Source organism: Cladophialophora bantiana, assembly GCF_000835475.1.
Source record: "Cladophialophora bantiana CBS 173.52 unplaced genomic scaffold supercont1.15, whole genome shotgun sequence".
NCBI lineage: Eukaryota > Fungi > Ascomycota > Eurotiomycetes > Chaetothyriales > Herpotrichiellaceae > Cladophialophora > Cladophialophora bantiana.
The window spans coordinates 373,805-397,450 of NW_015971589.1; the positions used below are offsets into that span (position 1 = coordinate 373,805).

Below are 23,646 nucleotides of genomic sequence, written 5' to 3' on the forward strand. Positions count from 1 at the left end.
CGACCCAGGGAGTGCATCCTTATTACTAGCACACTCCCCGCATAGAAGGCGCACTCTTCTCTCTCTCACACTTAAAGTCGTGTACAGTATCAATCATTTACTATAGGGATATCTTATGTATACGCTTATCGTTAGATTCTGCCTACTTACCAAGGAATCCCTAACATTACCACAGCCCACTGAGAAAGAGTGTTAGTGCTACCTTATTCCTTCTATAACCGTAACGTACCACTACCGTGGAGCCACATTAATAACGATGTTGAGCTTTTTTAATCAGTGAAATGTTGACCGTCTAGGAGCCACTGTCCCGTCTTAGGGTGTCGCTTCTGCAGCGCTACGTGGTAGTTTATAGATAGATCTAGTATGTCTAACCACTGCGATAATTTATTCAGTAGCTCCTCTATCATATATCTTAGCTTAGCCATTCAATACGTATAACCGCACTTACGGTCCGCGCGGATTTATAGGCGATTCATCCGCATGGAAAGTTGTTCATTCTATTCTCGTACCGTCTCTAAATCCTCATAAATCGCTCTTAATAATTCTCTTCTACCGTTAGTAACTATTTTCCTCTCTAAAGTAGTCGTACGCACATTAAGTCTTTTATTAGGGCGTAGTTGATGAGCGTCTTTAACCGCTCCATTCGAGTTAATACATCTTTCACTTCCTTTCTGGTGAATTTCCATAATATTGCTGATTTGACCTTATCTCTTTTCCTAGATATCGGTAATTATTTTACTATGGACTCAAGAACACCTTTAAACTGGTCGAGGGGGCTATTTAGGACTCCTAACAGCTTCACTTAATTAAACCAAGGGTCGTTGGATCGGGCTTCTTCCACTTAAAAGCGTAGACTGGTTAAGAGACCGTAGAGATTATTAGCCTTAACTACTACCTTCTTCTGTTCTGCGGTTATATTTCTCGCCTCATTGATGTAGCTTACGAGCGTTAATGTAAGCTGTAACACAGTAATGATGCTGGCGGTCATTGATAGCGGATCCATCGTGTAATGTCCCGGTCGGGCAAGGTTACCGGCGGCGTGGGCGAGTTGGTCATCACCGTAGCTAGAGGTGGGGAGGACGAAGAGAGGGAACACTCGGTGTGGTTTACAGGTAGAAGCGTCATGTGTTTAACCGTGACATGGTAGGATAGGACGAAGCTTGTAAAGAAGTCATTGTGTTGGGGATGTGAAAGGGTGCTGAACGAGTTTCTAGAATGAAGATCCCCAACCATACTATTATGGGGATATGTTTCAGCTGGTCAAGGGTTAGCTGCGATCAGGCTTGGAACGCTGTTCAGCTTGGAGGGGCGCAGGCAGTCTTGGCGGCTCAAGCAGAGTAAAATCTGCACGGCGCTCACTTGGGGATCACCCCCGACCGTGCCGCTTTTAAAACCGTCACCTCACAACTCACCCTCGCTCATCCACTCCTCACCCTCTACTCACCCTCTACTCACCCGCCGACTCACTCTCCCCGTCGCCCTAACCTACGACCGTCCTCATTCGTCCTGCCGTCATGTCGGCGCGCCGGGCAGTGGATGTGGCCCATATCTGGGTCCCTTGGGACAAAGTCCTGCCCTTCGTTCCCTTGGTTCCCTACAGCTGAGAGCCCCTCCCCTTCCCTCTGATTTCCCTCCTCAGCTCATTGTCGCGGAGGACATAAGGGAGTCCAGATCCAGCCTGGCCGGCCGTCCGACCATCTGAGAAATCCTCCTTCTCGAATCCTCCTCTATATCTGCGAACTCTCCCGTTCCAAATCCTAGCTTTTCATACCCTACAAGACGTCGCCGACATCCTCTCCCTGCTCCTTCTCGTCTCGTCCTCCTAAAATGGGCGGACAAGAGACTACCGCAGACAGATTATGGGCTCAAGTAGACGCAAATGGGTACACAAGAGGAGCGCATGCGGAAGTTGATTAGGTCCGGGGAGGGAATAATTATATCTCTAAGACGAAAAAAGATCACGATTGGACTCTATAATGCTACGTTCTATAAGAGCTCTACTAAATTCCTTCTCTTACCCTTCGAAGAGATAGTCGACCCTAATATTATAGCCTAGCTAGCACCTAAAGTTGATGAGAGACGATCACGAGCGAAAAGGACTCCCTCCCCCAGACGAAGACGCGGCCCGCAGCTAGTATCTCGGCACGGACGTCCCTACTCCAGACCTGGTCACTGTGAAAGATTTTCTTCGATCGGAGCTGGCGTATCGGTGGGTTACCTATAACTGTCCGTTGAAAAAGGAGTTTGGTGACGCCATCATCGTTGGCGCGAGTACCGTCGAGCCAGGTGACAAAATTAGTGGCACAGCGTTACGTCACGCCACCCACCAACTAGTTGCCAACTATTTACGCACCCACAACCACGAGCAACCCACCACCTTTGTGCTTTAATTACTCTACCAAAATGGTCGCAAATCGTCCAGTAACACCTAGAGAGGAAGAGGAGGCCTTAGGGAACGCTCAGAACCCAACACCAGTTAAAGAAAAGGTGCGGACGTTAACGCAATTCTGCCAGCAAAAGGGCATCGATATTAGTCAACAGGATATCTTCAGGTTCTGCCACGTTCCTCCACGGACTGGATATCGCTATATCGCTACATCTCAAGAGCCTCGAAGGCATCATAACTCGCCCTATCAGACAGAGAATCGTGGCAGGAAATCTCTCCTCAATAACAGCGACTTTGAAGTCTTTGAAGACTGGATACTACAGGGTGGATTTGACCACCGTATTTGCACCTGGCTTGAGGTCTTTCACGAGGTCTTTCTAGATCGCAGGCAGATCTCTAAGCGAACTATTCAAAGGGCCTTTCACGATCGAGGCTATTATAAATACGTTGCCTACCAGAAGCCTTTTCTAACGGCCAAATCAATCAAAGAACGTCGCGAATATCTCGCCATTCGACGGCACTGGCCACTACGCCAATGGCGAAGAGTTCGCTTTTCAGATAAATGCCATTTTGGCCGCGGTCCACAGCGTAAATTACACATTATTCGAAGGCCAGGAGAGCGCTACCATCCGGATTGTATACAGAAGACATACAACGAAAAGACCTTCAAATATAAGAACGAAAAACGCTGGCATATATGGGCCGTAGTTGGCTATAATTTTAAGTCCAGATTGATCTTTTACGAGACCCATTCGTCAAACGGTAAGATGACCACTACAGTCTATATTAACGAGATCCTAACGGAGGTTAAGCGATGGATTGATCAAGGCGATAGCGACTTCATCCTTGAGGAGGATCAAGACAGCGCTCACGGCATTGGCCAGAACTCTGCCGCCAGGCGCTTCAAGGAACAGATGGGTCTTAACTACTTCTTTAACGCCTCAGGATCGCTAGATCTATCGCCGATTGAGAATATCTGGAGGGCGTAGAAACAGAGGATTAAGTCGATCGATCATTTTGACGACAATAGCCTCGTTCAGGCGATCAACCAAGCGTGGTAGGACATTCCGCAGGAGACAATTAACAGGTATATAGACAGCATGATTGATCGGATGAATAGCCTAGCGCTCAGAGATGGAGGTGTTACAGAGTACTAGGGGTGAAATCTAGGCAGGATTCGCTTCTAGACGATGTTCTATACACTGTAAATTACTAGCAATAGGCATAATTGAGAGTCGTTGCGGCATCGACTTTGGTGGGGTGGCCATTTTGGCTGTGCCACTTATTTTGTCATCTGGCTCGCCGTCTAGCAGCACGAGCAGACCTTGACAAGCATCGAGAAGGGCCCCTTGAGTCAGAAGGCTGCCGAGGGCATTGACAAGATCTAGGAAGAGGTCAAGCACGAGGCGCCACTGGACAACTTCACAAGATGAGGCTGCTATCTCCCGAGTCTCGGCGTGAAGAGTCGATCTCGAAGGGAGGGCAGCCCGTCGTTTGCTCTGGCCGAATGAGGCATGTAGACTATATGCCGCCTGTTGTACTCTCAGCAATTGAAATCGCGTCGCAGCCTGAGGCATGCGGCGGTCTCAATCTCAAAGCCAAGGGTTGAATCACAGGGTAAAAGGGGCTTGAGGGGCTGAGGGGCTGGAAGAGGGGACCGTGTGGCGGGCGATTACGTGGTGCTTAGCCCCTTGGGCCCTATAACGCACTAAAAGATCGGTACCTATAGAGACTATTCCACACCAAACGCCTTCGAGAATGTACGAGGTGGCCAGGGTTATTTCTTTATGCGGGTTTCTGCAGGTCGAATCCCTTATCAAGCTCCCACTACCCATACATTGGCGGGTCAGCTGTTGGAAAGTACAGCACCGATCGGCATGAGACGAATCACAGGAAGAGACCTCAAATCCATTGGTTGTTGTCAGGATGACCATACGCCAACTTTGGCAGGCGTCCTCCTGTGCGATCGGGATAGATTGGCTCTGATTGTGTGCGAGCCGTAGGTCTCGATCTCGATTTCCACCTCCAACTTCCATAAGATTGAAGCTTTTCCCTCTGAGCGCCGCCTGGACTTGCGTTCTTCTGGCTTTGGCCGATGAGCATCATCGAAGATCATCCCTAACCATTGCCAGCATGCGTCTCGCCTGAGATGTGTGGGGGGAATCCTGGATTCCGGCCAAGTCGACAAAGTCGAATGTTCCAGACGGTGGTATCAAGGAGACCCTGCATCAGTGTTTGCAACTTTCCTTCTTTGTACCATTTGGGCTGCTTGTGTCCACATCTTGGTGTTCACTTGATATCGCATCTGCTCTGCCTCACCAGTGCCCGACCGATTTTCGTTTCGCTGAGTGCAATGAGTGGTGGCAAGGACTTGAGCTCGCCTTCGATGTCATCCGCACGCAAGCTTGCAAAATTGTGCGATGTGAACTGGGATGTTTTGCTTCCGCCTCCTCGTCACTGGTCAGCCCAGATGAATTGCTGCACCGGAGTTCAGAGCCCGCAGACACCCCGGCAAGATCTCTCTAAGCGACCAGAGGGTGCTCTGATATTTACGTCAGGATACGTCCCGTTACTCCCTATAGGCTTGGCTGCTATCTCATTCCGTACCCAGCAAAAGACGGCGTCTCTGCGATACATCTTATCCTGAAGCACCTTGTCGCCTCGCTCCCCCACCGAAGAATTTCGAAGTCAGCTAATTCTGTTGACTCTGCTATGAATTACTCGCGTCAGAGAACATACGACCGACTTTGTGAGCCGGAGTGTTTCCGTTAGATCAGCACGATCTTGAAGTGGTCGATGGTGTAGTTTCTGATCCGTGGTCCAAAGAAGTACATCGGAACGGCGAGAAGCAGAGCAAACCACCAGATCCCTGCCATTGTACAGAATGCCTAGACGAAGGTAAGCCATGATAAGCAGAGTCTTCATGGTTGGACTTACCGCGGAGTACCCAACGCTGGCAGTCCAGGGGATGAATCCGTAAAAGAACCCAAATGCGCCAATAGCCTTCAATCCGTTCATGAGGAGCAATATCTCGGACGCTACCTCAAAATACGAATCGACCGAATAGGTCATTGCAATGATGGCTATGTTAGGCATAACACTCACGAAGCCGTATCCCGCATAGAGAATCGCCCAGTGCCAGTGGTGTTGAGCTCCGATTCCGAACAAGAGAATTCCAACAGGACATATGACTGCGGCGAAGCCAAGGCAGATGAGGCGCGATTCGGGAAGGAATTTACCTCCGCGACGGCGCGCGTCGTATCGTACATAGAGATCGCTTAGCTGTCCGCCGAAGAAAGCGCCCACTAGATTTCCAACTGTTGAAATGGCTAGTTAGTCTTGGATCCTTTTGGGAGACCAAATTAACCTCTGAGAAAGATCCAGCAGTACTCACTTAATCCGGCGAGCTGGACTAGACCGTTCACTCCAGGTCCAAAGTTGTACGGAGGGACTTGAAAGATAAACGAGCTGAGAGAGCCGGCAGCCATGAGCCATGCAAGACTGACGAGGACTGGGGTTCAGTAAGCATTCATTTGACACACCATCGCTGGATTTGGGACATGATACTCACACACAAAGGTGCCCCAAGCAACCGACGGGTAGAACAGCAACGGGAATGGCCGGATTAGATGGGTCACATATGAGTGACTGGCGACACCTGAGAAAATTTTCATGTCCTGCCACATGGTCTTCTTCTGGCCCACCAGCACCGGGGTTGCACTGAATTCCTCTATGGCGGCTTCTTCTTTGTACTCATGATCTTCTTTTGGCTGGTGCGTTGCTGAGACAGTTTGATCGGCCTCGTTGTCCAGGGTCCGATTAAATCGCGTCTCTGGAAGAAAGAAAACGATGCCAATGATGTTTATACCAGAGAGAATCGCGCTGAGCCAGGATGTCCATCGCCAGCCAATTCCTATTCGTTGTAGTACGTTAACAAATGCCCAAGCTTGTAGTGAAACACAATCTGAAGCACAGATTGGTTGATTACCTTGAATAATAAATCCTGATATAACCGTGCCCAGTGAGTTTCCCAGATAGATTCCCAGCACGAAAATCGACACTTTTTGACCCCGTTCATGGAGAAAGAAAATATCCTGCCAGCCCGTTAGTACGGATCAAGCTGGGGAGAAGCTTATCGAGGGAAAAGAGCTGGGGATACATACGTTGACGATGACAGGTCCCAAAGCCTCGTGGCAGGACGAGAAGAAAGACCCGATAGTTCTCGATGCGAGGAGACCTGTATACGAAGTGGCCACTGAAGCCCATATCTCACAAGCGAACATAGCGATGACGCAGGTGAGAAAAACAGGTCTTCGACCGATGTAGTCTGCGGTGGGCACCCAGAAGAAGTTCTACCCGTGAAAGCGTTAGCAGAGCCAGTCCCGGCTTTCATTAGGGCCAGCCATCGAGAAGTTTCCACTCACACATAGTCCGGCTGCCAGCAGCGGCCAAGTCAACAAACCTGTTGCTTGAGAGGTGCCGATCTTAAATTCGAGACTCAGCAAATAGAATCCAGGAGCTAGACCGCCCAGCCAAAAGTTGCAGACAAAGGTAAGAAGAATGACATTGCCAAAGATCGTCCATTTCTTCCACTTTGGGAATCGCAAGGGGTCGTTCACGTCATTGGATGGGTGAGGGACGAGCACAATATCAGTAGCACCCAAATGCGGATTGTGCTCGTCTTGCGTCTCTGAGCTATCGACGAGCGTGACCGCCTTCTCGTGGTGGCCCACCTGTTGCAACGTTCGGAGCCTCATGGCACCTTCCAACGAGGATAATGTCGAGAGGAGTAGATCTGATTGGAATAGTAACTTGGACAAGATCACGAGGTCAAAATGACAATTGGATGATCGGAATCTATATATGCGCGGAGTAGCTCTCTGACCTTGTTGATCTGGCCTCTGAGTTCGTACGGAGTATTCGCGTGGCAACTCCACAATCTCCAGGTTTTCCATCGCAAGCATAAGTCTCTGGGAATCTCGACCGGGGAAACGTGGATGTAAACTAGGCCCAATCTTGACCGGGCCGGTTTACGGTCCTACGGCTTCTATCAACGGAGTTTCGGCTATTGCCAGATTTGGCCAGTGCCTGAGCCACCACGTGCACCACCAATAGCTTCGGCTTCACAGTACTGTAGGGGGCGTTTCACTCCTTCAGCAGAAGCATTTGATGTTTCTATGAGTTCGGAGCGGCTTTGGGTGTTTCTCATCAGCAAAGTTGCTCCGATTAGACAGCCGCTTGACGAGATTGGATAATGTAGAGGGGCTGTAACCAGTGCTCCGTGCACGGATTCGCAACGGGTTGGGAATATACTAGGCATCCGTTTTTTGGGCCGCAACTATATAGTAAGGGCTTCAGTATAAGTTTGTTTGGTGATGAACTAGGGGTCTAGCAAGCTTAGTATATCTCGGTGCCGCGACAGATGTCACCTCAAAGTAGCGATGTAATCATAGAATGTCTTTTCTTGTGCTAGGCGTTCAGATGATCGAGGAGTATTTGAGATGTTTGTTGTGATATCGCAGTAATCAAGCGTCTTCCAAATTGCCAAGGGAGCTTTTGATCTCCTCGTGAAATTGCCAATTGCCCTCAGCGAAATGTAACTTTTGAACTGACTTGGCAATCTTCCAACCTGCTTTAGTCCTCACAACATTCATGTCGTACGTCCCTGCGATGGTCTGATATGGGCTGCCATTGGCTTTGCGATAGTAGTGGCTTGCATGCATGAGTACATGGCAAGAAGCATTGTCTCCGTCGATCACTATGCTCTGAGGAATCATGATGTGTTCATCACCATCTAGCTGTCCATGAAACTTTTCGGCCAGCCGACACCATTTGTCGGCGGAAATCCGAAAAAGACCCCCACCGATCGTTGGAGTGTGATCTACCTCGATTTCGTCTCCGTAGCATGTTCTCAACAGCTTGAAATCGTGCGTATCAGTGGCCTGCCCATAACGCTGTACCAAATCGACGATCGCCGTATGATCGAGAAGATAGTTAACCTTGTCTTCTAGAGTGCCGGTTCGAATGCTTGCAAGCTGCTCGGCGGTGGTGATGGGCATTGTTTTAAGATTTCGTCGTCGTTTAATTCGTACAGACTAAAGTGTGACTAGTCCTCACTCTGAGAGGTTTCTAATGAGTCTGCAGAGAGTTATTGTTTTAACGATCTTTGCTTCGAGGATGCAGGTAGTATATGAAAGCAAACCGAGAGTTCAGCTTTACTGAGACAATTGCTTCTGGAACTACAACGTCTTAAATTTTCAAACTTCCAAGGATGACCTTTGGAGCTAGTCTGATGAACGCAAGACACAGGTTGAAGCCGTGACCAATGAATTTGAATTGCCAAAGATCTACTGAACCCAGTCGGCTTCACAGAAGTCTCGGGAGTACGAGGCGGGACTTAAACCCTTCTGGGTTCCGAGGGATATTTCTCCTCGATCGGCCCGTTGGGGACTTCCCTGTAAGCCTCGTCACTTCATCTGTTGTTCTCATCGGAACCATCGCTTCCATTTGGACCGAAGCTTATGAGTCCTTTCTCTCGGAGCACCGTCGGCAGTTCGAATGGTAGCATTTTCCAAATACGATAATCTTTTGTTCTACGCTCCCAGCCAGCAGGAATACAATTGATCAAGGAGGCACACCTTTTGTAACATGGAAACAGACCAACATCTCGTCGAGTCCGGTGACATCAGTTCAAGCAGTCTTCGGTTGGAGATTGTCTCTGGTAAGGACCCTGCATGAGAGCGAGACCATGCAGATATCCGTTTGAATAAATTGGATGGGAGCGATCCAATCAGATTAGCCAACAAAGATAGATGAGAATCGAGAGAATGCACCCGGCCTAGGCGGACTCGAACTGTGGCTCTTCCTTCTTTGACCCAAGGTCACCGAAGTGCTTAACCAAAGAGAGCTCTCAACAAAAGGCTCAGCGCAGTAGAGAGCTCTTGCTGCTTTGCAAATTCGGAGTCGTAGAGATACAAGGCTTCTCAGCTTTGCCGACACTCATGCAGATCATGAATGCCTTGCTTCTCGAAGTTGATATCGAGGAGGTCTATATTAGGTGTGATATATCGCCGTGACGGCATAGTTTATTCTCAAGAGATAGATAGCTCTTCGGAGATGACTTTCCAGCCTCAATCTTGCTGCTTACCAGGGGCTAGGTTTCCACCCCTTCCTCTCATCTACTGCTTGACGAAAGGCTTTTGGGGGGTGGGATATGCAATATGTGCAGTCAGAGACACAAGATACGGACTTTTGCCTGAAGCCACCGGACTTTCCCCTAGAAAGTCGCTGGGGAACCCAACATCGAAATCAGTCTCACTCTCTAGGTACTTGATCTGTTCGTCCGTCAATTTGACGCTCAGGGCCTTAATGTTGTCGTGCAGATGCTCGACTTTTCTCCCGCCAATGATGGGAAGCACGCCCGGTGCCTTCTGTATCACATACGCGACCGCAATGGTGCTCAGACTCTCGAGGTTATGTTCTCCGGCAACCTTTTGAAGCGCCGCGGACATCTTTGCCTCCTTTGCGGTCTGTTCGTGGCGTAGACTCCCACCGGCTTGCTTTCGTGTTTCGATTTGTTTAAGAGACTGAAACTGGCCTCCGCCTAGCACGTCCCACGGTGCAATAGCCATTCCAAAATGCCGCGCCATGGGGATGATGTCGCGCTCAAAGTCACGGCGCATAACGTTCCAGCGGCCTTGGTAGACGCTGAAGGGTGTCTTGCCGTGATTGTGTGCGTACTCGTTCGCCATGCTGACGACCCAGGCGGGCGCATCGGAGATGCCTAGGTAAAGCACTTTGCCTTGATCCACAAGGATATGGAGGCTGTCAATGATTTCTTTGACCGAGGTCATCCAGTCCTGCCGGACAGGATCAATAACCCACATTAAATAAACAGACATGGGAGAAATATCAACTGACCCACCAGTGAACATAAAGCAGATCGATGTAATCGGTCTGTAGCTTTTTGAGGGAAGCATTGATGGACAGGTGGAGAGATTTTCTGTGATTGCCAGCGTAGTTGACTGTCTTACCCTTGCCGAGTTCGTGGCTGCGATAGTCGGTGGTGTATCTGTTCATGCCGTTAGTGGATTTTGAAAATGCGACAAGTAGCCAGACAGAAAAGGCGTACTTAGTTGCCACAACCAACATGTCACGGTTTTTCCTCTGTGACATCCATTCTCCAAGCCATGTCTCTGACTGCTCATCTTGATAATTGTTCTATCCATAGGGGTCAGATGCAGGAAGGACATGATTGCCGTAGATGGGACATACCGCGGTGTCGATGAAGTTGCCTCCAGCTTCGTAGTATGCATCGAGCAGCTTGAAAGAGTCCTCCTTGGTCGTCTTGCCCAGCCACTGCCGATAGAAATCAGATTCAAGCTCAAATATTTCTAGCGTGCATAAAATGATATTCCGACCACTTACTTCTTGCCATGCATCACCCATAGACAAAGTCCCAAGGCACAGAGGGGATACTCTTACACCAGCGGTGCTGGACAATATCCTGTACCGACCCAACTCGGTGGGCGGCTCAGCAGGTTGTTTGAAGGTATCGCCCATATCTCCTAAGAGGAAGAGACGCTGCTTGAGTAGTGGCTTCCACGCTGATTTGGGAGATTGAATGCAAGTTATTGGATGAAAATGATACGTCGTTGGCTGTGCCAAAGATCAGGACATCTACCAACTGTGTTCTAGCAAGGCATAGTTCTACACGATTCGCTGGAATTTCCTCGAAGCTGTAGACTCTTCTTTTCCTGGAGGCATCGGGAATTCATGGTGGGCCGAGAGACTCAAAAACTATCGCCACGCCGCAGGATTTTCGAATACTCGCAACTCACGAGGTGATCGAAGCCGCCACTCTAGTGCCCTGCGAGATTCCGTTCCGTCGACATGTGAATTCCGCGGCATGTCGCAGCAACCGGGAGCCAATTACAACGATGGCGAGGAGCGTTAGGGTGCGAAAATATCCGCACTCCAAGTCGTAATTTCAATGGTCAGCCGGACCGAGAGACTTTGAGCCTATGAATTTTGCGGCGGTAGGCTATTGGACACAACGGGTCTGAACAAGCAGAATGAAACATTCTAAGTTATTGAACCAGAGTGTGGTATTCCTATGGTACAAGATCAATCGGGCTCCCCGTCTGGCCGTCCTGTGATCCGTAACCTTGATGCTTCTCATCCGCGTAGCACAAAGATAGTCCTGAGAACCAGAAAACCTTCTGCGAGGGGTCCAAATTCCTGATCTCGTAGAGAGACGGTCATATGTCTCACTATCCAGACTTTGATTCTTTGCCCAAGGTCGACAGGCAACCTCAAGGCAACGCCTGGGGACTGTGGGGCAAGGACGACGAATATGGCAGTACGAGCTGTGTGTCTCAATCTAGAGGTGCCACACTGACACCGGCGCAGCACTGAATTATCTGACACCCGATGTCGTGCGCAATGCTGCACAAGAAATCAAGGCCGGTGTCTCGATCCAGCTGGACCTGAGCCTGGACTATTTTGATTACCGCATTGGCGGACGTGAAGCCTTTGAGCATCGAATCAAAGATTTCAAAGAACCGAGCGAAAGCAACAATATCAATCTATATGCTCACGATGATGTCGTCACCTTCAACACACAGAGCAGCTCCCAATGGGACGGTTTGCGACATGTCGGCCTCCAGAAGACGGGCACATACTATCAGGGCCTACAACATTCTGACATTGATAACAAGCGACACGATGGTAGGCTTGGCATCCACCGTAAGGCAGTGGCAAGACCTGGGGAAAGCTTGCTTGGCTGACTTTATGTATAGGGTGGGTAGAACGAGGTGGAATAGTAGGGCGTGGTGTATTATTGGACTATTTTGGCTGGAGACAACAAACGGGCCAACCTCCCGTCGCAGCGAATTCAGCCTCTGCAATTTCCACCGAAGAGCTCGAGGCGGTGGCGAAACACCAGGACACCGAGTTTCATGTAGGAGACATCCTCATCATCCGTTCGGGGTTTCTGCAATGGTACCAGCACGCCTCAAAGGAGGACCAAGTCGAATCGCTGGACAAATACGCCTTCATCGGCGTGGAATCATCCATGAACAGTGTCAAATGGTTGTGGAATCACCATTTCGCTGCCGTGGCCGGTGACACGATAGGGTTTGAATGCAACCCGGTAGACTTCAACGACGAAGGCGTCGTCAAACTCCACGAATGGCTGCTTGCTCACTGGGGAACGCCGATTGGGGAACTCTGGGACCTCGAAAGATTAGCAGAGGTTTGCCGAGAGAGGAACCAGTGGTCGTTTTTTCTTACCAGCGCCCCTCTCAATGTATTCGGCGGGGTTGGCACTCCTCCCAACGTAATAGCAATCCTCTAGGTTCTTCTTATGCGGCCATGGGTGTCAGACCTTAAGTCGAGAAGTAAAGATCTAAGACTGATCCATCGCCCAAGGGTTCAAACCTTCGCTGATCCGTCTCCAGTACGCATTCAATTCGTTTGAGATGGAACCGACTTAAGGCCATGGTAAAAATCAAGCTACAGTCGAAGATGCTAGATCCTGGAATGCTCTTTGTTGCCACTTTATCGCGACTAAGCAGTGGAAAGTGTCGACAAGGGCGGCTTCCATACCCACACTACTTCTGCAGCACAGCTTTCGTACCACCAACTCCCGTTCGTACATGAGCTCAGTCACCGGCCGATAGTATGCTTCGTGCTTCCTTCGCTTAAGAAATATCCCCACGGGACTAAAGATCGTGGCCATGAGAATGGGGAACCAAGTTACCGCCTCCAGCTACAATTCCAGTCGAACCAGCCACCAATGTAAAATGTTAAATTTGCTATCCACCGGAACTAGCGTACATTTGTTATTCCGAGTTCATTGTGGTCACCTATTCGCAGTCACTCTTGATGACATTTGAAAGAAACAGGAGACCTATAATGAGGCATATGTAACCTCAATCAGCATGGAGGAGTTTGACAGCCTCCAGTGCGAGGCTTTGCCCTGTGTCCGAAATCTGATTGTTGAACTAAACATCGGATTTTGGGCCCATAACCATCTCTACCTCTTCTACAGTTGGTTTCGTTCTGCCGACCATGGCACTGACGGTATTTGTTAGGTATTTGTCGACATCTGCCGTGAAGAAAGCGCAGACAAAAGCCAAGACACTGAAAGCGATAGACGAGAAAAAGACCACCTGGTAGGAGTCTGCGGAGGCCTGCTTTAAAGCTGATGACCCATCTTGAATGATCGTTGCGGTCACTCCTTTGACTTCTTGCAGCATGGTAACGTTACCGGAGGTGAGGGCTTGGAGGAATTGAGTGACACTTCCCTTCGGAAGTCCAGCATCAAGAACGGCCGGGACAACTTGGCCGGGAACTTTCGAAGATAGCTCGTTGGTGAGGATTGTCGAGTAAATGGCCGCACAGCCGGCACCAAAAGAGGCTCGAATGGTTCCCATCATTCCACAGGCTACGCCAATATCTTTTTGATCCGCGATATCGATTCCGCACATGATCTGGGCCACTCCATCGGCCCAGCCGATAAAAAAGGTGCCCAAGAATAGCAAAGCAGTTGCTCTGGCTCTGGTATATTGGTCACACGTTGTCATACCTGATGCTTGTTAGACAATATCAGAGAGCGGAGGAGTCTGCGCCGACGTACTTGATAGGCAAATTGCACCGGCAGCGATACTGCCAATAAGCTGGAATTTTGTTCGGCCCAGTGGACGTGACAATCCACAACCAACAATCTGGCCCGCAGTGATTCCGAGAGCAACGACGCATGCCTCGTAACCCACTTGCAACAGGTCGTTAGGGTCGCTGTAGAGCGCCGTGACCATTCGTGGCCAGACGAGAGCGAACGCGTAGTAGACGCCACCACAGACTCCGATCAGAATCACCACTGCAACCCAGGAACGGCGTCTAAACAAGCCCTTTGGCACGAATGGCTCCTCCAGGTTCATTTTGGTTTCGTATGTTGCAAAGGCAATCAGTGTGATTACACCGACGACCAGTGTCGAAATGACGTACGCAGAACGCCATGGGTATACACTTCCACCCCAAGACAAGCCGAGAAGGAACAGGACCTCGCCGGCAATGAAGAGACCCGTGCCGAAGTAATCATATTTCTTTAACCACTTGTAGATGTCCTCCTTGCCATGCTTCTCCTCAAATGTCGGCGGAAAGTAAAATGCGATGAAGAGGATCAAGGACAGTCCGTTCCACATGATGTTATAGTAGTAGCACCAGCGCCATCCAGCTTGAGTGTTCAAGATGAAAATGTACGCCAAAGCTGGCCCAAAGCCCGCCGTAGGCAGCTGCCACAGGTAGATAAAAGATTGTGCTGGAAAGCGGTGCTTGACCGGGACCATCTCGCTGAGAACTGACGTGTAAGAAGCTCCCCCGGCAGCCGAAAGTCCAACAAGGGCTTCGCCACCGATCAAGACAGGGACTGATTTAGCGGTCGCACATATGATGCATCCAATCAGTCCCAAAGCGCTGGCGAAAATGAGGAAATACCGTCGTCCGAACAAGTCGCTGAGACGGCCGATCAATGCCAACCCAATGCCTTGACCGATTGAGTACACCAAGGCTACCCAGATGATAGAGGGATCTGGTCCGATGTCTTCGTTGACTATGGACAGAATAGGAGCAATTAAAGCGAAACCTCCGGTGCAAGCGCTGAGGTTGAAACAGAGAGCGAGGTAGGTCCCAAGAAATGGTAGACTGTAGTAGTAGGACTTGCCGACATCTGTCACATTGATCTTTGAACCGGTAGGTTTTTCCTGAACATCTTGATTTGAGGACTCCATGGCGGAAGACATATCAGAAGCTGGGCGTTGGGTCTGGACTTGAGAGCACGTAGAGTAGACGCTGTCAATAAGTGCCATAGGGTTCATTTATCAGAGCATTCTCGGATCCTCGAGTGCTTGCTCTGACTGGCTTGCAGCATGTTAAAGGCTGGCCGACCGGCTCCAGGAAATCCTTGCCTATGCTCAGTGAAACACCGCGGGGCCCCGTGGGGTGAACGATGTTCCCGGGCGATAGCAGGCCCAGTGCCAATGTCGCGGTGAGAAGCTCAAAGATAGCGAAACCCATTTTTGCTTGGTATAACCCTTCGTTCCTCGGCCCGAATATGAAGTGGCTCAAGGCGTAAAACAGCTCGAAGCCATATTTTGCGGAACTTCGGTGTTGCCACAGTCCGTCAGCTAATTTTGGAGGACGCTTCGCAAGCGTCGACAACAACACAGCAAATTGTCAAATGGGGTCGAACTCAAAATCACAAGTTCGATGGAGGTGAATCCTGGCCAAATCACCATATATGCTTGCTTGCTGTCTTCATGTTGAAGCGGCAACGCGGGCAGGTCACGGTGAGCTGGCTACTATGAGACCGGCGTCATAGCGCAAAAGCGAGGCGAGGATTCTTTCGTTCTCGGCCGAGCCAGCATCGACATTCTCAAATCGGGTGGGTATAAGATTTCTGCTTTGGATGCTGAGCGAGAAAGCCTAGATCTTCCCTGCATCATTGAAGCGATCGAAGTCGAGGTACTGAGGTACCGGACGATGAATTCGGGTAGCGCTTGTGTGGATGGGTATATTTCCGAAATCCCGCCGAGCTCAATGAGGGAAGACCTCCGGTCTAGATTGGCATGGTCCAAGTTGCCCACAATTCTTCGTGTTGTTGCCGATGGACTTCCCAAGAATCCAGCCGGCAAGATTGTGAAGAAGACATTGGTCGAGCTGTGGGGATGCTAAAGCAAAGTCCAGAACTAGTGTGTGTGGTCGCACTCGTCCGGCTCAGATAATTAGATGATCTCGTATTTGTCGCCCGGGCCGAAGCCCTTGACCCAACCAGGAGGTGAGCGAGGATCCCAGTATGCTATGTACAATTGCTCCCGCTTCAGAGCCGTGGGAGATCAGCCGAATCAATCACAGTCGATTAGACCGGGCGACCGGCAAATGTAGAGAATAGGGCTCAGCGCAACCACGGAGGCGTATGTCCTGAGATGAACCAATCATTCGCATGTCGATGGCCTTCTAAAGCGTGCAAACATCCAGCAATCATGGTCACATCGTCGTCTGTCTGAATTCATCGCGTTGATCCTAGCAATCCATCACCTTAGGACGTTTTTGCTGATTTGGATGTTGTTGCCACAATGGCTCCGTCAGTAGCGACTCAAATCTCATTCGAAACCTTCTCGAACGTCATTGATGGCAGCTTGCGTTCCTCCAAACACAAATATCAGGGTATCGATCCCAACACCAGCCGTCCGAACTGGGACGTACCAGTGGCTTCCCTAAAAGACGTGGATAACGCGGTAGACGCCGCCAATCGAGCATACAAGGAATGGAGAACGACGTCGTGGGAATATCGCAGAGAACGCATTAATCTGTTCAAAGAGACCGTGCAGGCTTATGGTCAGTCCTACTCAATGAGCAGGCTTGTTCGAGCATGATTTTCGGTGACAGTGAGCTGACCCTCGACCCACAGAAGAGGATTTGGTAGAAATATTGATCAAAGAGACCGGCAAGCCACGCCGTGTTGCAAAGGTGGAAGTCAGCGGCGTGTATGCACACTTCGACTGGCACATCAAGCTCGAGCAGCCAAAGGGCGAGGAATTTGATCTCCCCACACGGCATATTAGACATGTGTATGAGCCCTTGGGTGTGGCGGTGGCCATCTGTCCGTGGAATTTTCCACTCAAACTGAGCTTAGCCAAGCTCCTTCCAGCTGTTCAAATGGGCAATGCCGTTATCATTAAGCCAAGTCCATTTACACCGTACGTGGATTTATCCCATGTTTCTCCGTTCCGAAGCATAACCAAAGACATCGCGAGAACAGAATCATTGACGGCCGTATGACAGATACACTGCGCTCAAGATTGCAGAGATCGCCAATCTGATCTTCCCGCCAGGACTTGTACAGGCCCTCGGCGGCGATAATAGGCTAGGCCCCGCCTTGGTCGAGCATCCAGGTGTGCATAAGATCAGTTTCACTGGTTCGACCGCCGTAGGCAAGAGTATCATGGCTGCGGCAGCCAAGACACTCAAGCGGGTGACCTTGGAATTGGGTGGAAATGACCCTGCAATTGTCCTCCCCGACGCTGATATCGCGCAAGCTGCGCAGTTGATCGCAATGGTAATACCGTCATTAATTCTGTGGAAAGGTTAAGATAAGCTGATCAATAGTTCTAGGGCGCGTTCTACAACACCGGACAGGTCTGCGTCGCCACGAAACGTATCTATGTGCATTCCAGTGTTTACGACGTCTTCCTTACCGCCTTCACAAATGCAGTCAAGTCTCTGAAAGTAGGTAACGCAAACGATGAAGGAGTCATGCTAGGCCCCGTCCAAAACCAGAAGCAGTTTGACCGAATCAAGGACTTCTTCCATGACACCAAAGACAAAGGTTATCGACTCGCACTTGGTACGGTCGATTGTGAGGACTCCATAGGAGGCTTGTTCATCAACCCTACCATTATTGATGATCCCCCTGACCAGAGTATGATTGTTCAGGAGGAGCAATTTGGACCGATCGTGCCAATACAGAGATACCAAAGTGTTGACGAGGCCATCGGCCGGGCTAATAGCACCACGGCTGGACTGGGAGCGACTGTGTTTGGCACAAACAGCAAGCTCTTACAAGAGGTTGCAGAAAAACTGGACAGCGGAAACGTTTGGATCAATAGCTCCCCAACTGTTACACCAGAGGCACAGTTTGGCGGAGTCAAGGAGAGTGGCATCGGCACCGAGTTTGGCTCCTTGGGGATCCTCGCGTATGCTAACATTAAGACTATATCTACAGCTACAGTAGATAGATAGATGAGGTGTACCGCGTGCACGGTGCCCATACAGCGGAGAGGCAGCTGAGTAGCACGTGACTTGACCAATACGGAGTATCTTGCCTGCATCTCCTTGGCGTCAATAATTAGTGATTGGCCAGACTACAGAAGCGGGGACGAGCGGGGTTGCGCACTCTGAAAATCCCCAACTTTGCCCGGGGGGGAAATTTCCGGGGGCAATGGTGTCGCCCACAGCACCTCGCATAAAGACCGAACCACTCCCACGGGCGTGTCCGCGCTATCTAGCTTAATACACTTTGGGTGGTACACACAAGATTTTGATTCTTCGGCAAAGAGAGGAGGTTTTGACAATGCAAGCTGCCCCCAGCTTTCATTTGTCTCTGTCCAATACTTCGCCCCCAGGTCCGCCCGTGGCTCAGCGTGCGCGAGCGGCGTGTCGAGTATGTCGTGCCAAGAAGATCCGCTGTGATGCGAAGGACGGCAAACGGTGCTCAAACTGTATGCTTGAAAACATACATTGTGAAATAGTCCCTAAGCGACCACGAAGGTTAGGCCATTGCTTTGATCCTCTCCTCTCACATCAACCACCGCTGACTTCTGCCCAGCAGGCGGTTGAAGGCCCTTCCCACTCTTCTTCCCCTGGTGCTTCCAGTCCCCAGTGAGAGCTCGGTCGCAGTCGAAAGCAACCAGCCGCAGGACGGGATAGCACCATACAACGGCTCCCAGCCACAGGGGAACACTGGCAATGCGTCCCCCGAACACGGTGCATCTGCCGAGTACAGTCCCAACACTCATTCGCCCCAGTCTGAGGACTCTTCTGCCCGTGAAATCGAGTTGCCCTGGTCGCCAGGTGGTGCCGAGCACAGGCAAAGCCATTCCTATACAGCTCGCAGCCTTTCGCCCGTGTACGCCCCATCAACTGTACGGTCATCGGTTCAGGACTTGCCTGACTACATCAAGCCGATGCCGTCGCATCTGGACGCCGACGACATCGCATATCTGGAGAAGAAGGACGCCTTCACACTTCCTCACCCGGCACTCCGTGATGATTGCCTGCGCTGCTACTACCAATTCATGCACCCTCTGTACCCTACCGTGGAGTTTGACAAGATCTGGTCCACAGTCCACGCACCGCACGGTAGCACAGACAACATTAGCCTCTTATTGTTACAGGCCGTGATCTTTGCCGGAGGCATGTGGACCGACGTTAGGCTCGTACGAAAGGCGGGCTTTCTCAGCCGCAAGGCCTTCCGGCAAAGCTTGGACAGGCGAATCCGCGTCCTCTACGACGCGGACTATGAAGACGATCGGTTGACTTTGGTCCAATCTCTGTTACTCTGGTCATTCTGGTTCCGCAAAGCAAACGACCAAAAGGATGGCTGGTATTGGGTTGGCGTTGCCCATTCCATCGCGTGTAGCATGGACCTGCAATACTCGCCGCCGACAGACGCGACAGACGCGATCAATCAGCAAATGCAGCGCCTACGAAAGAAAGTCTGGTGGAGTTTGTGCAATAGAGAGATCATCGCAGCCTTCGATCTGAGGCGTGCGCCTAGGTTCACTATTGCCGTCGAGGACATCTCAACAATCACCCCGGACGATTTCACCCACCCGGAGGCTGGGTCAGTCACCGGGTCAGGCATGAACTGGCCTCCCGATGCTCCAAGCCACCTCCTGGCGTGTCTGAGTGTCGAATACATTAAATTGAATCAGATTCTTGGCAAAATTCTCAGCATAACCTGTCACCGGAGGACGGGCAACAAGATATTCGGTGCTCATTTGACCCAGGCCGCGAGGAATTCCAACACGATGCCATGGAACGAGAGACAGAAGGTGATAGATGACCTAATTGCGTGCAACCAGGAATTGGCGACCTGGCGCAAGCAGGTACCGATCGACCTCTGGCACAGTGGACCCTTACCGGACGATCCCTCCGAGTGGTCTGTAGCCACGGCGAGTCATCGAGCGATCCTGTGCATGATGTACAACATGGCTGTGATGACCATCCACCGACCACAGGCACTGCCGCTGGAGACATACCAGCCCAACCACACGGGCGTGACCGAGCGAGACAGAAAGCATCTGGCCCGCAGTCGGGTTCGACACGCCGCGCAAGAAATCACAAAGGTTGCTATGGACTTTTTCAACGCCGATCTGCTCAACTTCCTGCCCGCGACCGTGGTCAGCTGCATCATGCCCGTTAGCATCCACCACTCATTCGATACCTTTTCGGACGACAATACCATTCGCAACCAAGCATCTCGCCAACTCGACGAATGCAAAGCCATGCTTTACACGCTGGCAGAACGTCAATTCGCGCCGTCGTGGGTCTTGAAAACGATCGAGTACATACTAAGTCGAGCGAGGCGACGTGAACGGTCAAGCCAAGATGGCTCCAAGTCTGGTGATCGCCGGATGGACGACACGAGCAATACTCGCTCGGCCCCAGGCCAGACAACAGGTCCGCGTAACACGTCGAATACGTACCTTGACCAGCGCGCAGCCTTTAATGCCCAGGGGGCGTCCTCACTTCCACCACTCTTTGGTGGCGACGGCAACCCTGCCTCAGAGAGGCCAGACCACGCCTCAAGGGCCATGGAACTCACAAGCATGACCGGGATGGTATTACCCGGCGAGACCCAAACAGAAGGGGTGGGCCACTTCAATGACATCAGTCTTCAAGACGCGAGGTCGGCCATCCCGTCGTCCTCGGTGATGGACTTCCCACTTCTCTCCGATGCGGGCGGCTTCGGGGCCCTGGAGGATTCATGGTTCGATTTGGCTGGTATTCCTGACTCTGTCACTGGCTCGAACTGGCCCCTTGGCAGTTTCTAACGTCAACGATCAAGCAGGCTAGGGAAGCAAGCCGCGTAGGAACTAGACATTTACGATCATACGTGATAGGAACAACGTTGCATGAATGGCCTAATACGTCCGATCTGGTTCTTGCCTGTGGCTGGTTCTCTGGTACGTTTACTTGTGTGGATATCAAATTTAGATTGATTCAGTATCGAGCAATATGTTTTCAATGATGATGCAACTTCAGCGACACCTCCGGGGGATGTAATCTTGAAATCCACGGCCAACGAGCTTTGTGCGCTTCCAAATACATAGGCGTCACTTCGATGAATCAGACAGGATAACATACGATGTCTTACCATCCGAGACCTGGCGCGCCAACGGGTTTTTGACGTGTGCTGAGACAATATCTGAGCTGCCAGTGGGAGAACTCGGTCGCTGGGTGTTGAAGCCAGGACCCACTTTTCGGTCTAGACCTCAGCGTCGGCGAGGTCCTATACAGAAAGGTCAGCCTCGTCACCCAGGCGGAGCCTTGCGACGCGGAGAGCGCCGATAGGCAAGGATATGCAATGGAACACGGTCCAGGCACAAGAACGCTGCAATTGTCGGGGAAATACCCTACCAAAAGTGTATATAAACAGTCCCAGATGGTCAATGTCTGGAATGCAGGCAACATGCAAGTTCACACATACTCTCCATCATGACTATTCAGCCAATCAGAGCTCGTCGACTTCAACACTGGGCTTGGTCCTCGTGATCTCCAAAAATCCTCGCAATTTCTTCGAGCGGCAGGCCGAGAGTGTCTGGGAAAGTGAAAGCGACCAGGATGGCGAACAACAATGGTGGAATGATGAAACACAGGTAGAATTTTATCAGGGACCTACGCAACGCAGTAGGTATAAAGAGATTAGAGTAGCTGAATGCCTTATTCTATTCACGTAGTCCTATTGACAACGACTCAACGCTTGAGAAAAAGGAAGAGTTCTCTCTCAGCCGATTCAGGTGAGAGGAGACTCTTATAGCTTCCCCTCTTTCTGTCACGTGAAAAGGGTAAGGCAGCGTTAACCGATAGCCTTGTGCCTCAACCGTCCTTTGCCTTATCCTTTCCTTTTCTTTCTATACCGTCCACCCGATTCGGGTGGAGGGCGTAGAGTACTTGGGGACAACGGTGGGCTCGTGACAAATTTCCAGCCGATGGCCTCGAATGCTGTGGGCGCGATCTGGGTCCACAGTACATTAATCGCTGTGAGCGACGCGATGGTGATGACCAGTCCCTTAGCTCTGATGTGGGTTGGGAAGAGCTAGGCCATATATGCGAACATGGTGCCATCGAGGAAGAATTTAAAACTGAGGCAGTAAATGTATATCATTGCCACACCGGCGCGAAGGGCGGTCGTATTTGGGTGGGCGAGGTCGTCGGCTGATGAGGCGAAATTGGCAAGGATTGCAGCTAGCGCGATCAAGGTGCTGCAACAAACCGTGAGACCGGTCATAATGAGCTTGGGACGTGCGACTCGATCGATAATGAAGAATGAAAGTAGGCCGCCGGCTATGGCCATGGTGTTATAGCCCATGTTGTATCTGAGTTGGGTTAGTTTATCGAAACCGAGGCTGCCGTATATCGTAGGGCCGTAATTGTTGATCACGAGAATGCCCGAAGACTCGATGAAGACAACAGTGCTCGAACTTATAAGCGCTCGTTTGAGGTAAGCCGGCTTTCGGACCATCGCTGACCAAGAGCTGTCTAGCCTCTTCTCCCTTTTAATCGCTGCAGAGATCTGTTGCAACTCGACGGTCGCTTCCAGGGCTGTATGGAGGCGGCGAAGAACCGCCTGAGCGCGTTCCGGCTGTCGATTAACCAACAGCCATCGTGGAGATTCTGGAACAAAGGAAAGTGCGATGAGGTGGAAGGCTAACGGCACCAGCCCTACTATAAAGGGCCCTCTCCATGCCACATTGTCCTCTGTCGGCAAGTGGAAGAATGCGTAACCCATATACGATGCAAGGCCGTAGCCAAGGAGGATACCACAGCTGTGAAAGTCGGCGAGGGTACCACGGGTTGCTGGCGGTGCCGTCTCGCTGATCCACAGGGGAATAGCTGCTACCAGCATAAAGACACCTGCGCCGGCCACAGTGCGAAAGGCAATAAACATGCCGATGTTGACACTGCCAGCAAGGAGAGCATTAACGAGGATGCTGACTGCGCTGGAAACTCGAAGTGCACACAGCCGGCCCCAGGTATCTGCCATCCACGATATAGTGATAACTCCGAGAACACCGCCGGCAAAGAAGAGACCATTCGTAGTGGCTATGAGCTGCGTACCGTTGGATCTGGTGAGTAAATCGAAGTAGGTCAGGAAAGACGGCTGTGCTAGAGTCGTGCCGATGATAGAGGCCGCATATCCTGCGCCCAATGAGCCCACAGCCATAAATACTGTGACGAGAACATTGTAGACCGTGATTGTTTTTTAAGATTTTTCGAATGAGTGTGATCTCTGCCTGTGGGCGGTCGTGTCAGAGAATGTCTTCCATTTGGTAATTCTTTTATGATACGGAGAACACCCTCTACCACACGATCAGCTCGACGGTACCATCTGGGGATCCGGGGTACCATGCCATGTGTGGATATTGCTGTTCGGTCCGGTGATCCAATCAGAATCGCCGGGCCCAGTATTCCTT

The 23,646-nt window shown here is 50.9% G+C and overlaps 7 protein-coding genes across 7 annotated transcripts; 2 read left to right on the plus strand and 5 right to left on the minus strand.

Annotated features, from left to right (window-relative positions):
- Positions 1-5,154: 5,154 nt before the first annotated feature.
- Z519_09310 (uncharacterized protein) lies at positions 5,155-7,143 on the minus strand (the record flags this gene model as incomplete). Its single annotated transcript, XM_016767034.1, has 7 exons — positions 5,155-5,274; positions 5,324-5,703; positions 5,781-5,897; positions 5,958-6,299; positions 6,375-6,480; positions 6,550-6,738; positions 6,811-7,143. The coding sequence occupies 7 exons, from the start codon at positions 7,141-7,143 to the stop codon at positions 5,155-5,157; spliced, it is 1,587 nt and encodes a 528-aa protein (XP_016616550.1).
- Positions 7,144-7,911: 768 nt separating this feature from the next.
- Positions 7,912-8,445, minus strand: Z519_09311 (uncharacterized protein; the record flags this gene model as incomplete). Its single annotated transcript, XM_016767035.1, has 1 exon — positions 7,912-8,445. The coding sequence occupies one exon, from the start codon at positions 8,443-8,445 to the stop codon at positions 7,912-7,914; it is 534 nt and encodes a 177-aa protein (XP_016616551.1).
- Positions 8,446-9,564: 1,119 nt separating this feature from the next.
- On the minus strand, positions 9,565-10,948 carry Z519_09312 (uncharacterized protein; the record flags this gene model as incomplete). Its single annotated transcript, XM_016767036.1, has 5 exons — positions 9,565-10,245; positions 10,307-10,457; positions 10,518-10,606; positions 10,661-10,744; positions 10,814-10,948. 5 exons carry the CDS (start codon positions 10,946-10,948, stop codon positions 9,565-9,567), a joined length of 1,140 nt encoding a protein of 379 aa, XP_016616552.1.
- A 702-nt stretch (positions 10,949-11,650) lies between these two features.
- On the plus strand, positions 11,651-12,743 carry Z519_09313 (uncharacterized protein; the record flags this gene model as incomplete). The annotated part of the gene is made up of 3 exons (XM_016767037.1): positions 11,651-11,747; positions 11,798-12,133; positions 12,187-12,743. 3 exons carry the CDS (start codon positions 11,651-11,653, stop codon positions 12,741-12,743), a joined length of 990 nt encoding a protein of 329 aa, XP_016616553.1.
- Positions 12,744-13,392: 649 nt separating this feature from the next.
- On the minus strand, positions 13,393-15,177 carry Z519_09314 (uncharacterized protein; the record flags this gene model as incomplete). Its single annotated transcript, XM_016767038.1, has 2 exons — positions 13,393-13,976; positions 14,028-15,177. The coding sequence occupies 2 exons, from the start codon at positions 15,175-15,177 to the stop codon at positions 13,393-13,395; spliced, it is 1,734 nt and encodes a 577-aa protein (XP_016616554.1).
- A 1,344-nt stretch (positions 15,178-16,521) lies between these two features.
- Z519_09315 (uncharacterized protein) lies at positions 16,522-21,003 on the plus strand (the record flags this gene model as incomplete). Its single annotated transcript, XM_016767039.1, has 5 exons — positions 16,522-16,783; positions 16,857-17,145; positions 17,231-17,504; positions 17,561-18,141; positions 18,774-21,003. The coding sequence occupies 5 exons, from the start codon at positions 16,522-16,524 to the stop codon at positions 21,001-21,003; spliced, it is 3,636 nt and encodes a 1,211-aa protein (XP_016616555.1).
- A 1,265-nt stretch (positions 21,004-22,268) lies between these two features.
- Z519_09316 (uncharacterized protein) lies at positions 22,269-23,396 on the minus strand (the record flags this gene model as incomplete). The annotated part of the gene is made up of 1 exon (XM_016767040.1): positions 22,269-23,396. The coding sequence occupies one exon, from the start codon at positions 23,394-23,396 to the stop codon at positions 22,269-22,271; it is 1,128 nt and encodes a 375-aa protein (XP_016616556.1).
- Positions 23,397-23,646: the final 250 nt, after the last annotated feature.